Raw genomic sequence first — 17,270 nt, forward strand, 5'->3', positions numbered from 1 at the left:
CTTCAGGGCTGCTTTCAAAGTTCCAGGAACCTCAGCTCCACCTGCTTTCAGACTTTTTCTTGGCATCACACTTCTGAAATGGGTGTTGTCATTCAAATATAACACACCAGTGCAGCTGGAAAGGCTCTTGCAGCTGCTGATTTCATTGTGTTCTACTGGCAGGAGCAGAACTGCTTGGTGCACTTTGAGTGCAGTTGGAGTAAATACATTTCTGCCTCCCTGGCTTTTCCCTGCAGTTCTAATTAATTGTGGAATTCACTTCCTGCCCTAACCTGCTCGGCAGAGTTGGGCTTTGCAAACCAGTTGCTGCCTCCTGCTTCAGAGAGCTGCATCTCAGTGGAGGGTGAAGTTGCCGTTTTCCCTCCCCTCCAGTGGCATTGAAAAGCTTTACCTGTGGAGAGATTGTCTAAACCTGCTACAAAAGCTCTTGTTTTGTTTTGGAAGAGGAAGAGGGATGAGTTTGTGCACACTTGGCTTTGTTGAGCCCCTCCCCAGGCCCAAAAGCCAGCGCTACACCCAGTAAGAGGTGGGCTGTTCCAATGGAAAGGATAAATAGTCTTGTCAGCATCTAGAGAGCTGCACAGTGCTAGCCTAGTGCCACACAGGTAATGGATTCCTCTCAGAGCCAGCTGTCTAAGAGCATGTTGGCTGGCTTACATTATGATTACTGTGAGATGCAGTGTCCTTTAGGGCATGTTTGGGCACCCCGGTAATCGTTTGGCAGGTGAGCAGTTAGCACAGGCTCAGGCAGTTCTTTCCGCTTGCCTAGAATAAAGCCTGTCTTTTGAGAGAGTTCTGATGTGGTTTACAGCGATTTCCCCCTGCCTCAGCAAAGGCTCTGCTTTCCTTGCTTTCCACAGAGAAGTCACTGCACTGCCTGGCTCCAGATGTATTTAAGTGGTGGTTAGTACCAAGCAAACCCAGCTTTCGGGCTCGTTAGTAGGAGCTCTTAACGCTTTTCCCCAGGTTTTCTCTTGCACTTCTCCGGTGACTTCAGAGCTGTGTGAGTTGAGTGACTTGTTTCTGTCTTCAACACTGATTCTGGCAGCGTGAGTTTTATTTTTCCGAGCTGTCTGGTGAAACTCATTTGTCTTTGTTACATGCTTTCTCATGGCAAAATAATCACCTCATTCCTCTGCTTCCTGCAGAATTCCATTCGGCACAACCTCTCCTTGAACCGTTACTTTATTAAAGTCCCACGCTCCCAAGAGGAGCCTGGAAAGGGCTCCTTTTGGCGAATTGACCCTGCCTCTGAAGCCAAACTAGTAGAACAAGCATTTAGAAAACGAAGGCAAAGAGGAGTGTCCTGCTTCCGAACACCTTTTGGGCCTCTCTCCTCCAGGTAATTTCAATTTCCTCTAATCTCTGTGCCAGACTCATTATAAAGAAAACAAACTAAAACTTCTCCTTAAGTACAGTGAGTAAAGTTCACTTCTGTTCATAGTTTGAGAGGTGATACAGTCTTGAGGCATAATCTGAAAATGATTCTGACTTCTTAAGTGTTTAACAAAAAAAAAAAAAGCAGAACCAAACTGCAAAAACGCATCAAATAACGTACCTGTTTTGGCATCATTTCAAAGCAGTTATCACTGGGCTAAGTGTTTTCAGATGCCAGTCTCTGATTTCAGGAAAGCTGTGTTTAGATGTGGATTAGATCATAGTGGGAATAACTTCTGTGGTATTATAACACTCTCCTGTAGTGAAGATCAGGTTGATCGTGGTTGTCAGCAGTGAAGCAACAACAGGAGTTCTGTGTAGCTGCTCCAGTAGCTCCTCTGCCTTGTGCAATGACAGCTTCTCTGAGCCCTGTAGCTGTGAGGATGAGACTTGCAATTCAGCACTAGCTGAAGCAGTTTCATGTAACATTCCTCCCACACCTCCTCTTTTCTGTCTGTTAAAATAGGGGGTAAACAGGAGGAGTTTAGAAAAAAGCTCTTCAGCTTTTCTATTTGGTTTGTCATTAGAGAAATGTACAATTCCTCAATTGGCTGTGTGCTACCAGAGATGGGAACCAAGTGGTTGGGGAGGGTGACAACGGGGAGAAGGGGAGCAGCAGCTCTGTAAGCATATGCAGGGCCAGATACTTGCCTCTACGTTGCATCTTTCTTTCTCTTCCTCTCCCTGTCACTCTGAAACACTGACCAAGGTGCTTTAAGAACGATCTGAAGTTATAAAACTGATCTGAACGTGAATCACTTAAAGCTTCTGTCAGCAGCAGGTCTTATAATGAAATGTTAAGCATACTCTGAAGGGTCCAGTTTCCTTCAACAAGGAGGACAGTATTTGGTGCTAGAGCATTTGTGAGGTTACTGTGTACCTTTTAACTCTTCCCAGCAAGACTCTAGTGGGTAGTATGGGAGAAAGGCTGTCCTTCTGCTAGAGGATCCTGTATTGGAGAAAACTCTTGGTCTCTGCTGCTGTCTTGTGGTCAAAATGCATCTACACTTGCCAACACTACATTTTGTGTTTCAGGAGTGCTCCTGCCTCCCCTACTCACCCTGGCCTGCTGTCCCCTCACTCTAGTGGCCTACAGACTCCAGAGTGCCTGTCACGGGAGGGCTCACCCATTCCACATGATCACGACTTTGGGTCAAAGTTAGCCTCAGTTCCGGAATATCGGTATTCCCAGAGCGCACCTGGTGAGTAGCTCTTGTTCCACAGAGGGTGACTGTTCAGTTGCACCATGTGCCATGCTGAGGACACAGCAGGGAGGCTTCTGCAGTGTGTTACAGGAGGATCTAGGGGTGCCTCTTTTCACTTCATTGAGAGACTGATGATACATGTGCAACTTCAGACTGTTTTTCTTACTAGTCTCTGGATGAGGGGGCAGGAGGTGGAATGTGTGGAAACACCTCAGCTAACCTTGAACTAGGTGACTGTAAAGACCTGACAGCAAAGTAGCCGTGGCAGTGCACAGCTCACTGTCACTAATTTACCAGCCTCTGGATAAGATCAGCTTGGCTACACAGAGCTCTGGTGCTGTGGCCAGGGCCTGGTAAGTACCCGTTTGTCAGCTGTGCTGTAACTGGCCTGGAGTGTAGGGTGAAGTTGGAAGGCAAAGCTCATGAAGTAAAGCTTCTTTTGGGGGGATGTGTTATATTTATTGTGATTTTTGTTCACAGAAATGTGCTCAGGTGACAAGTAAGGTTTTTGTACATTAGGAAAAAGAAGTTTAAAGGTGGTATTTTTTGAAGTCTTGATGTTTTTTTTCTTTCTCCATTCCTGCCAACACTGAAGGATTGAGTATTGCAGACTAGAAGTGCATAGATTAAATGGATGAAGGTCTTTTTGCCTCTCCTATTAACGTGTACTTCTCTCTTCTGTTCAGGGTCTCCAGTGAGTGCCCAACCAGTGATTATGGCTGTTCCTCCCCGACCATCTACCCTGGTGGCAAAGCCAGTGGCGTACATGCCAGCATCAATAGTGACTTCTCAGCAGCCTTCCTGTCACGCAATTCACGTAGTTCAACAAGCTCCCACTGTTACCATGGTCCGAGTTGTGACCTCCTCTGCAAACTCTGCAAACGGATACATCCTCACAAACCAGGGCACGGCGGGAGGAGCTCACGAAGCTGCAGGAGCAGTGTTGGACTTAGCTGGTGACCATCGAGGTAGCTTTTCACCTCCCTTGCTACTCTGCTTATAAGTCTTGAGCAGGCTTGGAGGGGGGAGAGTGGTTGAACAGTTCCGCCCACTGGGCACTTAGCCCTTAAAAAAAGATGTTTCTCCAGATATAACATAAACCAAATGAGAGCTTGTCCATTTGTTGACCCCACCAGAGAGCAAGACAACTGTGCTCCCTTGTCTCCTGTGGGGAACAACACTAACAGAGTGTTAGTGTTTGGAACCTGAAAAAACATGCTCTACTTAAAATTTGTTTATTATTGTAGAATCATAGAACGATTTGGTTTAGAAGGTACCATAAATATCTCATTCCAACCCCCTGCCATGGGCAGGGACACCTCCCACTAAGCCAGGTTGCTCAGAGCTCCACCCAGCCTGGACTTGGACAATCCCAGGGATGGGGCAGCCACAGCTTCTCTGGACAACCTGTGCCACGGCCTCCCCACCCTCTCAGGGAAGAATTTCTTCCTAATATCTAATCTAAACCTACTCTCTTTCAGTTTGAAGCCATTCTCCCTTGTCCTGTCACTACGTGCTCTTGTAATTATCCCCAATATTGATATTATGCCTCTATATTGATCAACTGGACGTGCTGTGGAAGTGTGTGTTTTCCAGCCAAAAGAGGTGGCCTGGGAAAGGCTGAAACTCTGCTTCAGGATGGCCTTGTAAATGAATGATTGAGCCCTTCTTTTCCAAAGACCTGGATTCCTAGAGGAAAGCATGTGCTTCTGGAAGTGCAGGCAGTGCCCCATTAAAGCAATCTTCAAAAACCAGTTACAACAAAGGCCTCTTTTGTTCCTAAGTTGGAAATTCCAGCCTGGGGGATTTAGTGAGTTAAATGCTCCCTTGCTGTGATCTAGACAACACCTTGTCTGCTCCCCGTTTGGGAAGGTCTTAGTACTGCAAGGTAGATGTGTGTTATACCATGAACAAGGCTGGTTTCTCTGACTGCTTTTATGTGGGCAGTGGGACAGTTTCCCCATTGAAGGAAAAAAATGACAAAGAGCTTCCCCTACTGCAGTACCAGGACCACTGGCATTTTTAGTTCAGCACTACTTATCTTGCAGGAGTTTCACTTACATTCTCTAGAAATTCCTGTCTGGATCCCATACATGTTCCTGAAGTGCTAACAGTTGCAGCTGCCTGTCACCTGCTCCCTTCTTTCATTCACTAGTTCTTGCTGTTGTTTGTTCTTTCCCTGCTTGTCCCACTGTTATTCCCACTTGTATCCTTTTCTGGTCTCTACCTTCCCTGAGTGCTGCATTTTCCTTCCTAATCTCTCTGCTTTTCTTGCCTTTTCTCTCCCACTTCCAATCAGTTTGCCTGCAGGTTTCAGCTTAGTGCTCGTGTCCCATCTAACTCAGCTCGTGTTGTCTGCTAATGTTAAAATGGGAGAAGTCTTTTCCTACAGGACTAAGAGGTTGTGCTTCCTGCCCTCTCTGCTTTAAGACCCACGGAGCCCCTGGAAGAGAAGAGTGGTTCTCCTCTCTTTCCTGCATGCCCAGCAGGATGCTGTCCTGTATCTGTTACATACCTGCTGAATTGACCCCTTACTTCTCCTGGGAAGTGAGAAAAGTGGTTGAGTGCTCTCAAGCAGTTACCTCTGTCCAGGAACTCAGCCTACTTTTTATTTTTTATTTTTCCTCCCTCCTGGTTTCTTCATATAATTCCATAGCAAAAGCTTGCAATTGTGGGAAGACCTCCTTCTAAATCAACCTGCATTCAGGCCTGACAGCAAACTACTACAGACTTCTGGCTCCAGGCATTGTTTAAGATCTGGCTGCAGGCATTGTTTAAGATCTTAGTGCCGCCTTCTGCTGTGTGGTATTGAAAGTCAGGCCAATTTGTTTGAAATTACAAAGTAAGCTCTGAGCTTTGCAGAGACTGCTGTCCATATCACAGCTATAATGAGCCAATAAGGGAGGTGATACCCTTTTAGAGCAAAATATCAAGTTGATAGTCTTGATTATTTTTTTTTTTTAAGTTTTCCTTTTTTTGCTGAGTGGCTTATGCTATAAGAAAAATGTTCTTAATATGGCTAGGATAAATATGCAGTGGAGAATATTTTAGTTTTTCCAAATACTCACCCCTGGCCTTCTGTGGTGCTGAGGTATTGTCACATCTGTAAGCCTGGGGGTAGCACTGCTAAGGTGTTAATGAGAGCAAAGCCAGCTCCTAAGCCAGGGTGGGGAGTGATTGTCGTCTCCTCTGCTCTCCAACAGGAATGGATGAAAAGCCAACGATCGCGTTTGCCGCGATCCCCACAGCCAGCCGTGTCATCCAGACCGTGACCAGTCAGATGGCACAGGGTGTCCCTGGGCAGACAGTCACGATCCTTCAGCAGGCAGCTCCAGTGGCCATCGGGCAGCACCAGCTCCCGGTGCGGGCGGTCACCCAGAACGGCAAACACGCCGTGCCCACCAACAGCATCGCCGGCAACGCCTACGGTAGGTTCTGCTCCCTTGGCTTTGGGGTTGGGCTGCTCCCTGCACTCAGCAGGCAGCATGGAAAGCTGTAAGCCTTTTCTCTTTTTGGGTAGTGTGTATGAAGTTATTCCATGTGTCCACTTCAGAGGTATTCCAGTTCTTCAACTTCTGCGGCTGTAAATGTCATTGATAGATATCCTTGTGTCCGCCTCTTCTCCCTTTCCTGGTGGAAAAGTCCTGCATTGCTACTGAAAACCCAGTGTCCCTCCTTTGCCCTTGGCCATGCAGTTCTAACTACTTAGACTCTCTGCCTTTTGAGGGTTACTTGTTGAAAGTGTCAGTGATTCTTGTGGAGAGCCTGTTTTCATTTATTTTCTTCTGACCAGCAGCCTTTGCCTGCAGCATGCCAAATAATAAAATTTCCATGGTGCTCCCTAGATCTTGTGAAACTTGACTCGGTAGAGTACTTAGAAAATAAAATACTTTCCCATCTTAAGGTCTTAGAGCCTGACAGAAATAAGATCTTTTTCACCAGGTGAATGAATGACTGTAGGATTTTTGTATACACAGGATGTGTCTAGTAATTTGTCAAGCCTGATTTTTTTTAAGTTCCATATGAGCCATGTCTTAGCAGCCTCCTCATCTTGCTTGCTCAGCACCTCAGGTTTTGTTCAGTTAGGGATGATAATATCCAGGTGTCTTACAGCCCTTTTCAGTGAGATGGCAAGCACCTCTGCTGCCCTAGGCTAGTGCTTTTGGGGAGTTTGAAATGAAAGGCACTGGTGGGATTTGGATGGCTTTCATGAAGGTAGGAATGTTTCTACAGAATTTTCTACCATGTCTCTTCACAGTTATCACCTGGCTTGCACTTGAATTGCAAGGATCTTATTGGAGCAATGAAAAAATGGTAATGATAAGATTTTTATGCAAGTAGGATATTAAGATATTTCTAGATCAGATAGGCTGAGCTTCTACTACCCAGCAGTAGGGTTTGTCTAATATAGAATCAGCCAGCTTTTTATTTAACATTTTTATGTTAAGATATTTTAATGTCACCAAAATTTTTCTAACTGTCGTCAAACTGGGAAGTATTCCAGCTGCATCTGAGTGTTTTTGGTAACGGGCAGTGAATTTTCTAGTTCACAAAACAAAGCCTGAGTCTCTTGACTCTCCTCTGTACGAAGTTAACTTCTCTTCAGCTGCACGGTTTAGGTTCCCTGAGTCACTGAACTGTAATTGGTGACTGCCCTCATCCTTACCCTATTTTTTTTCCCTTCATCCTCTTGATACTCTACAGCCTCCTTCCCACGCCTTGGTAGAAGTTGCTGGGCTTTGAGGGCCTTTGTTCTGTTTGCTTTGTTTATTTATCCTAGAGCTCCTTTTTTGATGCATTTAGCAGTGAACACAGCACTAATGTTCTGTGATTCCACCCTTTGCAAATCAGTCTGGAGGGCAGAGGATTTTCTGTCTCCTGAGTCCCCTTTGGCTGCCTCTCCGATTGAAGCAGAGTCCAAAAACTGCATGTGTTTTGTTTTCCGAGCGGTGCTGTGTGCCAAAGCCAGTGTGTAAGCACATTCTCTGTCTGGAACTAGGAATTGTAGACATTTTTATGGAGGGTTGCTACTTAAACCATCTTTTTTCTCACCATTTTTGTTAATGGAAGGGTGAGATCTTGTGTTAGTACTGAAATACAAGACTGAAAGCCTAGGAAGAAGCATAGGAAGAAATTCCTATGTCCTGATCTCAGATCTGATGGGAACACATGTGGTTGTGTAGGGTAAGCTCTTTCCTGCCCCTTTTACGAGTGAGATGGCAGTACACTTAACATTTGGATACTAATCTAGTTTCCCAACAGCCTGTCTGTTCTTCCTGTGTGAGCAGAGCTCAGGGGAGCTCCTAAATCTCCCAGCTGAAGGCCCAGCACAAAGGTGTTGTACCTTGCAAGGAGTTCTGATTGTAGGTGATCAGAGAACTACCTCTCAAAGAGGAGGTGTACTGTGGTTTTTACCAGGACTTGATCCTCCCCTACTGGAGATGAATGCTTAGCTAGCAATGCCTTGTTTGACAGTGAATAGGAAGGAAATTCTCCTATGAACAGGGTTATTCCTGGTTTGGTAAACTTGCACAAAGCTGGGGTTGTGAATGGAGAGGGAGAGACAAGGCAAACAGGCCTTTCAAAATGGACTGAAAAACACTTGACCGTGTGCCAGCTGTCGCATTTGACCCACGGTGTTTTGTTTTCTTGCTTTCTGCAATAGCAAACACTTGTGCTAGTTCATCACACTAAATCTCTTTGTCTCTCTTACCCTCCTTCCCAGCTCTTACAAACCCACTGCAGCTCCTTGCAGCCCAGGCCAGCTCGTCCACTCCTGTTGTAGTCAGCCGGGTCTGCGAGACGGGGACCGAGGAGACGGCAGCAGCCTCTTCCAGTGAACCTGAAGTGAAAAGACCCCGGATAGAAGAGCCCAGTGGAGCAGTCCCAGCCCAGACTGGAGTCATCACATCTGCAATGCCACAAGGACAGGCAACCAGTGAATGAAGAACCGGTGGGAGGAGCTGGAGTGATGTGGGGTGGGCATGGGATGGCAGGAATCCTAAAGCAGCTTTCACAGGAAACAAACCACAACTGTAACAGCTCAAAACATAGCTGACATACAGCTCCTTTAAAGTCAGATTTTTAAATGGGAGGACAACAGCTGTTAGAGTCACAAGGTGCCAAAAAGAATGGAAAACCCCTCCCAAGAACCCATATCTGGAACTCTGTTCTGTCTTTACCTATGGGATATTTTTTCCTTTGTTTTTTTTTTCCTTTTTTTTTTTTTTAAAAAGATTCAAAAAAATTACAGACAACTGATTGTATGACTGCTGGGATATTTTTAACTGTCTTTTCCCCTTTTGGCTCCGAGGGGATGGGATTTGCAGTTCAGCATCTAAAGGAATGTAATACAAATACAGTCTGCTCCCTGGAAAGAAAACTCCTCACGTTCTATGCCTTAATACCACGCTTCTGAGAGCTTTGAATCATAGGACCATTTCAATAAGGTCACCTAAGGCAATCAAATGCTGAAAGATGGGTGCAGTATCTCACAACAACATTAAAGAAACATGGTACCAAGCTTAAAGAAAAAGGCAAATGATTCTGTTTTTTTAAAACAGAAAAATTCTGAATATGAATGCTTATTTATGTGGGGATTCAGGAGGAAGAGTTACAGGGCTCAGCCACCTGGATTTCCAGATGCAATTTCTCTCCATTCCCTCTGAAGGAGAATAAGATGACAGAGGAACTGTATTAACTTGGTTCCTGTAAAGATATTAAAAACACAAAGGGGTTTGTACCTTCACTGATTTCTTACAATTATTCATCACTTGCTTTGGACAACAGCCAAAGTATCTTGATGCCTGAGGATCACACTGGGGAAGGGTGTCTCCACAGGTTCTGTGTGCATTTGATTGATCACATCTTGTGCTGGAGCTTTGGTTCACAATAGCACTGTAGGTGAAGGCATGGCCACTGTCTCTGTGAACTTGAGAAAATATTGGTTGGTCTTCTGCACTGAAAGCAGTCTCCTTCACCTCCCGTTGGTGGTGTGGTCCTCAGCTCCATGGCCAGTGGTGAGGAAGCCAGTGCTGGGCAGGAGGCTGTCCTGCCCCTCTGCCATGGCAAACAGCAAAGCTCCTGTGTTACTCTTCAGAGAGGGAAGTTGAGGGCTGGGATGAGAGGTAGCAGAAGTCATACAGTGTTTCATACAAATTCTGTAAGGGTGTAGAGACCAAGGCAAAAGACTTCCCTTTTATTTTATGGCAAAAGCCACTGGACGTCTTAAACAATTTTTCCCAAAGGGATTTGGAGGTTTCCTTTCATCGCTTGGCTCCCTCTCCCATCTCTCCTGCCTCGAGAACCTTCACCAGTAGGAGGAGGCTTTTACTCCAACTGTATTCCAGGCTCCTCATATAGTACAAGGATGTCTTATCAGGAAAGCAGATTTGACTCACTTCAGCCATGTGGAACAGTGGGTGCATGTGATACCTTGTGACCGGCAAAGAAATCAATCCCTGCCTGTAGCCTCCAGCAAACCTCTTTGGTTTTATACCCATTTGCAGTCCCCTTGGCTAACATGTCTTCTGGCAGCACAGCAGAGATCTTTTAATTTAGCAAGTGTTACGGCTTTGGTAATGGCAAAAGAGACTTAAGAGGGGTGGGCTGTACCTCTGGTAGGTTATCCCCCATCTGTACTGATTTGTTGTCCAGTTGCTGTCCTGTGCAGTCTGACAGTGCCATCACAGAGCAGAGAGGCAAACCCACTGCAGGAAAACATTGCAAAAAGCTTTCCCCAGTGTGCAGTAAATGCTACTGTCAGCATGTCCCTGGGGATTAGGGGGTAAGGCACAACCCATCAGTGTCTGCTGGAATCCAGGGAGGGGGAGGAAATCCATAAGGTAACAGCTGGCATCACTTGTTCCCTTCTAAGTTTCCTTTGTCTTTGCCAAATCCTATTCAATAGCCAAGTCCCACTGCTTGAATAAAACCCAGACGTGTTTTATTCTCAAGTCCCTTGTTTGGTGAGAAATATTTCTAAGAGAAGGAAAGAATTTCTCGGTCTCGTGATTTGCAGTTGCTTTCTGCGGATAGAGGCACATTAAATATTCAGGGCAGATCATTTATCTCAGCCTGGCTTTCAGAATTTAGGTGTGTGCCTTAAGTGACAAGTTGTTAGATTGGATTTTAGTACTTTAAAATGGTTTTGTGAAGGAGGATTGTTACAGAAGACAAGGTAATTGAAGCAGGCTGGCCTCCAGCTGCCCCTTCTCTCTAGGTGTGGCATAGCGGAAAAGCACATGGATTAGCTCTGTTTTCTGTAGCCTTTCCAAAGCCAGAACTCAATAAAATGAACTTCAAGGAAGAATGCACAAGTGAGAGTGCAGCACAGTTTTATCTGTGATTAATCATTGCTTTTGGGTGACTGCTGGTTTAGATACAGGCACGCCTCTGAAACAGCCCCGGGGCTCGGGAGCTTTCCGGAAGCACAGGAGTCCTTGGGTTTCCAGAATGTTGTGTGAGTCAGAGCAAGATGAAAAACCAACAGAATACTGTTCAGGATGTGGTGTTCAGCTGCCAAAGTTCTGCAGATTTTTCTTTGCTGCTGCTTTTCTCTGGGAGAGTCTAAATAATTAGGCCCTGAACTTCTGTAAACTAGTCCAGCACTGTAGAAATACATCAGCTGAATTCAGTGTTTTCATCCACCAGCTGCTGCTTTATAGATACCTCTTGAAAGTCCATCCTCGGGTTGCATGTGTAGATTTGCCTCCTAAGTATTTAGAACAGAATAACACTTTCTTCCTTTTGTGGCTCACGCTGCCTGCTGGTTCAAGTGGGAGTTGAGGATAAGCAAATATCTTTGTTCTGTTCCCCCTTTCTGCTTGACATGTCTGGAATTTGTCAGTTCATCCTGTCAGGGGGGTTTTGCTTTATCACTCTGCTGCATCCCCCTGCTACTGTAAGAAACAGCCATACCACTTGCAGATAGTTTTGTAGGTTTTCCTAAACATTGCCTAATACTGGATAAAATAACTGTTCCTGCTAAATCCTTTTGAGAGCAGTGGAAAAATGTGGTCGTCATCTGGAACTTGTGAGATGGAGACCTCTTGTTTCAGGCCTCCAGATTAATTCTTTCATCACAGTGCTCAGTCTGAAAGACAGCACCATTCTTTTTACATACCAATCCCGATTCCCTGGGCTGCAGAGGAATGAAAATTAATGTGATGGTGGAATTAAGTCTTCAGCTAGAAAGAAAATGTTTACCTTAATGGTTCTGTGCAGTACCCGGATTATTTTGAATTGATCGTCCAGCTTGGGTTTTGTCTAAAAAGTTGCATCTCATCCTCAATTAATTATGTTAACTGAGGAAGGTTTGAGGGGAAGAGAAGGAGGAGGCTTTACTTCATCTTCTGCCGTGTGTATAACAAAGGTCAAGGCACATTAAATATTTAAACTGCAATAACTTAGACCTGGGGAAACTGTAAAACCGAGTTCTTAATGTGTGAATTCACTTTTCACCATTCCCTATTGATTTTTTTTCACCTTAGGCAATGGCATTGACTAATTTTACTTTGATCACGGTTAGTTTATAGCAACTTTTGTTGCCCCAGATTACAAGAGCTGAATGCAGTTGTTCTTGGTTTTATTCCACTGGAATTCCTTAGTTGTTGTTCATCTTGACCTTGGCTCTTGTGATACAGAAAGCTTTTTACAGTAAAATCAATTTAATCTGATTTAGTGATAACACAACACAGTGCTGAGCACAAAATTGAAGTTCATGATTAGCTCATATATTCTTTTCAGCTCTTTTTCCTTCCCATATTCTTCCCTCCCCCACACCATTTATGCTGTCCCCTGTAGCATATCCAGTCATTTTTATCCACTGACACGAGCAGCACCTTGCATTAAGCTCTACCCAAGGACTCAAGGATGAAAATACCTGTGGAATACATGTTGCTCCAGAGCAGCTTGAGAAAGGTCAGTTTGGTCACCCTGTATTAATTCTCATTCTGTGTTTTAGACATGTTATTGTTGGGCAGAGCTTATTCAGGAGTGTGTTTTCAGAGACATATTAAAGCTTTGTAAGAGGAAAGAAGCCTTTATAGTTCTGCAATCAATGTCATGTTCTGGCTTCAGGTTTTGGAGGGAGTAAACTTGGTTTTGCATGTTTTAAAGAGCTATCTTTCCAAGTTAATTTCCACTTTTTTTTTTTTATCATTTTCAGTAGGGAAATACCAGCAGTGAAATCAGACTTGGAGCACAGAAAGGTAGGGATCTGTATCAAACCAAGTGAGAGCATCTGACCTGAGCTTTCATGCAGTGTGGTGTGGAACACTTTTCCCTGCCTGCTAGGAATGTTAAATTGGTGTTAGAGCTTTTCATCTGTGTTAGCAGGGGGTGTTCCCAGGGAGATATTTGGTGTCACCCTGATGTGTGCAAGCGTGTAAATGAATGTCAAAATGTGGGGTGAAAGGAGAAATGTTCCCCTGCTATACCTGGATTTGGGGATCTTGGATGATGAGGATTTAACCTAGCAATAGTTCTGTACCTTTCCACAGAGAATCCACTCTCAACCACCCATGAGATGAAAACTTCTCAGCAATTTAAGAATTTCCCACACTGCTGCATGTGTTTGTTGCCTCTCAAAAAAGCCTAGCTCTGCCTTCTCTGCATCTTCTAAATAGGTAGTTGAAGATTCCAGTAATATTTTTCCCCATTTGCTTCCTTTTCTTGAGGCTGAACCAACTTGGTTGTCCTGGTCTCTTCTTGTACATGATGTACTCAGGCTCCAGGGCATCAGGTGGAATTGCTGCAGGTCACTGTGGGTCTTGTACTGGGGAGCCCAAAAGCAGGCACAGTTCTACAGACATGAAAATGTTGGATGGATTGGAAAAGAAATCCGTTTTCTTGGACTGATAGCTACACTCTGGCCTGTACAGCCCAGTACCTGTTTGGGCTCTTGCTGCAAGAAAAGTGTCAGTGTAAGAAATGAGTCACAAAGTGAACTGGAAATGCTCTGGATTGCATTTGTACATATGCAACCATCTTGTCTCTCTCTTCCAAGGAACAGTGCCAGCTTGGGTCTTGGAGCTTTTTTAGCAGGAGGCAGCACTGAAGGATCCTGATCACCTCCAAATATCTGTGCTTTACCTTATCAAATGACAGTTTAAATCCGATGGGGAACTTGCCTTGAGTTTCTACCCTGATGCAAAATCTTCGAGGTTTCTTAAGTCTTGCTGCTAATAATTTGGACTCGGGCATTAAAAATGAACCTCTAATGGAACAGGACTTGCTTCATCATTTTACCCTGGCTGCACACTGTGTTTTTGAGTTTGTAAATGCCCTCCTGCAGCAAATTATCTGTCTTCTCTTGCCAGCCAGTCTCTTGGGCAGCTCCTATTTCTGCTCCTCATCAGTTTTTCCCCCCTCTATTTGTAGTTATTTCTGTCAACTCCAGAGTCCTTTAATCCAACTCCTAATTTAATTCCATTGCTTGAAGGTCTGCATCTGGCGAGGATCTGTGTGTTAGGCTGCAGTTTTACAACAGATTGTTCAGTCATGTAACTTTTTGTTTCCTTCTGGGTGAAAAATTACGCCAAAGCTGCTACTACTATAGCATACACTACTGCCGGAAAGTGTAGCTTCCAATGGAGCCAGCTGTGCTGCAGAAAACAGTTACACTACAAGGTCATCTGGATTGCTGGAACTGATGGGGTTGGGAAGTGATGCCTTCTTGCATTTTGATCTGCACCTGACCAAAACAGAGCTGGAGCATCTCTGTGTGCGGCCGCCTGGCAGCTGTGTGGCTGTGATTAGTGGGATCAGCATCTCTCTCTGCTGGGTGTGTTACTCACAGGGCAGTGCATGTGTTTGTGCACACAGGTGGGGATATATCCATATACAGTAATCAGCAGTGGGAATTAGCTGGCTGTGAAGGTGGGCTTTCCCTGTTAGGGTGTCTTTCACGGGGCAGTAATAATACACCAGGGAGCATTGTACTTTGGCCTGAGCAAGACATTTAGAAAAATGCTTGGTTTTCTTGGAGCACTATATTTAAATTCCAAATTTTTAATCAACTTTTGACCTTTGTATTTATATGTTCAGAAAATTCTTTTGATACCTTTTCAATTTACCAACACTGAATTAAAACCTTTCAGAATGTATGGCTGGTCCTCTCCTTACGTGTCACTTTAAGTTTCAGAGCCTGAGGGTAGTTGTGCCAAATCTACCCCTTTGCTCTCAAGATAGAAAAAAAAGAAACAGTGACAATTCATGGGTGGCAGCTAAGGAAGAAACCCTTTAAATATTTTTTTTCAGAGAATATTAAATTAGATCTGTGTAAACATAAAATTTCTATTTATTAATGTGGGTGGGTGGGTGGGTGTGTGAGCGTGTGTGTCAGTATAGATATATAAATGGTCCATGACTATTTCTTTCTCTTAAATGGTACTTACACAGACTTTTATACAGTATGTTGGTAAATTCCTACACCAGGCACTGATTCTAGAAGAACAATGTACCTGTTTTTGTAATGAATGTGAGCAGCCAGTGGAAGCAGCTTTACTTCAGTGATTGCTTTCATTCCTCTTGCGGAGCAGAAGAGACAACTTGGTACTTGCATTTTCCTTGTGTAGGAGCCCTGCTTCTGGCTTTGTTGTGCTTTCAGCCACCCCAGTCCATGCTGCTTTTCTGGCAAGAAAATCCCCCAGATGGCACTAATGAAAGCTGGAATCCTTTCTTGTCTCCAGTTATCTGTAGTTGTGCTGTTGGGGAGTTCTTTACAGATTCTGCTCTGTAAGTAATGGGACCTTATTTCTAACAGAGGAAATTTATGGCGGGTCCATGAGGATTCTGTAAGGCTGAGGAATTCCTCCCTGCCAGGTGGCTGAGCTAACACTGGGGCACTATGAAATAGTTTCTTTTCCTCTGTGGTGAGATTATTTTCCCTTTATCGTGCTTCTGTCTCTTTGTGAGGTGAGGTGTGTGTATATCCCCTTAAAAACAAACACAGAAGAGTTTTTCTAATGTTCCCATTCACAGGGAGTACATTTTACCAAACTGGCCAAATTTCATTCCACAAGGATTCACAGAAGGGTGTATCTTGACCCACTTGGATCTTTTGGGAATTATTCTTAAAAGCAGGTGATAGTTGGCTTCCTAATTCCTAATTGCTGTTGCAGAAGTTCCTTTGTCTGTGAGGACCTGAGTTAAGGCTTCACCTTGGTGATCACTGGCTGGTGATGGGGCTTCAGTACTTAAGGGAGAACACGGTTGGTGGTAGGAAGAGTAACAGGAATGGGAGCAGTGAAAGGAAGCAGCTTTCCTTTTCAGCAGAAAACAGCCCCTGTGAAAACCAGATTTCCCCTGATATTTGGTTATTCCTTGTGTCTGCTGCCAAGTTAAGCGATGCCCCTTCGCTGTGATCTCCAACTCTCTGTCCTGCTTCTACCCCACCTCAGTTTGACTTCAAGCAGTCTGAGACAAAGCCTTCCTTAAAGCTAAGGGCAACAGTGAGGAGAAATGTCTGTTAGCTGAAGAAAAATGAGATTTAAATGGAGCAGAAAAAGCGAGATTTCCTTCTGTTTCACTGTCTTGCTGCTAAAAGTCTGGTGCAGAACATCCTGATGTTCTGCTGATTTATATGCTGCTCTTGGGAGGTGGGCAGGCTGCTAAGTAGGCAGGTTGGCTCTGTAGCAGTTGAATTACTGTAAACCTAAACTTGCTTAATCTCTCCTGGTTTTTTCTTCCTCAAATGGGTTTGAAGTAGAGGGAACCAGACTATTGTTTTTAAGATCTTTTTGCTTTAATAGAAGACAGAATGTAAAAGAAAAAAAAAAAGGCTCATTGAAATGTACTGATACAGAAAATGGCTTTAAAATACAAAAATCTTACAAGACTATATATTTTCTTGTGTTCTGGACATGCCTTGTCCAGCCTGCCAGCCAACCTCCTCATAGCCAAAAAGAGCATTTTAAGAGTCTGTAGCTATCCAAAGGACTGTTATCCAAAGGACTGTTAAAAGCTGTTTAGGGATAAATCAAAAGCTGTGCATGAGCAATGGGTGGTAAAGCTGGAAATTCAGATCCAACTCTGAATAATTGCTCTAAAAAACAAATCCAGAAAAATCTGACTCTCCCCCTGTTCTGCAGATGCACATTCCCACCGAGTCCCCAAGGGAAGGCTGAGAGGAGAACCTGAAATACCTCAATGGCTTGACAGAAGGGTTTGCTACAGAGACCTGGGCCAGCCTTACCCCTTTCACCTCGGTTTGGCACTTATTTTAAAAATGGTGATGGAAGGGGCAACTAAAGCCATGCTTGCATTTCAGTTCCTGGTGTTACCTGTGCAAGACACCTCCAGCCAGATGTTCTGGGGTTTGTGGGGGTTTTTTTCTACAGCTGATATCAAAAGTATTTTTTGTGACTTGTTTTCGTTATCAGTGCTTTTTACAAAGCAGGTGTGTATCCCAAGGGGGAAGCTCCAGCTGGGGCAATGGATGTGAAGTTCACCTTCTTTCTCTGGCCGTGTTGCAGCACTGCTCCTGTGAGATGCTCAACTGCACAGCCAGACCGTGGCTCCCACGAGGGTGGGATCCTGCATCCAAGGAGCAGGACCTGCATTTCCACATCAAATGGGATACAGTGGTTTTGTTTGCTTGTTTGTTTGTTTTTTTTTTAATATGGA

The 17,270-nt window shown here is 44.5% G+C and overlaps 1 protein-coding gene across 1 annotated transcript in view; it reads left to right on the forward strand.

Annotated features, from left to right (window-relative positions):
- The window catches only part of FOXK1 (forkhead box K1), a 55,558-nt gene extending 39,117 nt beyond the window's left edge, over positions 1-16,441 (forward strand). Inside the window, exons 5-9 of the mRNA XM_032703909.1 lie at positions 1,149-1,342; positions 2,473-2,639; positions 3,329-3,610; positions 5,846-6,070; positions 8,368-16,441. Of these exons, the coding sequence (XP_032559800.1) occupies positions 1,149-1,342; positions 2,473-2,639; positions 3,329-3,610; positions 5,846-6,070; positions 8,368-8,588 (1,089 nt within the window). The 3' untranslated portion in view covers positions 8,589-16,441. The remainder of the gene's footprint in view (positions 1-1,148; positions 1,343-2,472; positions 2,640-3,328; positions 3,611-5,845; positions 6,071-8,367) is intronic.
- Positions 16,442-17,270: the final 829 nt, after the last annotated feature.

This window comes from Chiroxiphia lanceolata, chromosome 16 (genome assembly GCF_009829145.1).
Source record: "Chiroxiphia lanceolata isolate bChiLan1 chromosome 16, bChiLan1.pri, whole genome shotgun sequence".
In the NCBI taxonomy this organism is placed as follows: Eukaryota; Metazoa; Chordata; class Aves; order Passeriformes; family Pipridae; genus Chiroxiphia; species Chiroxiphia lanceolata.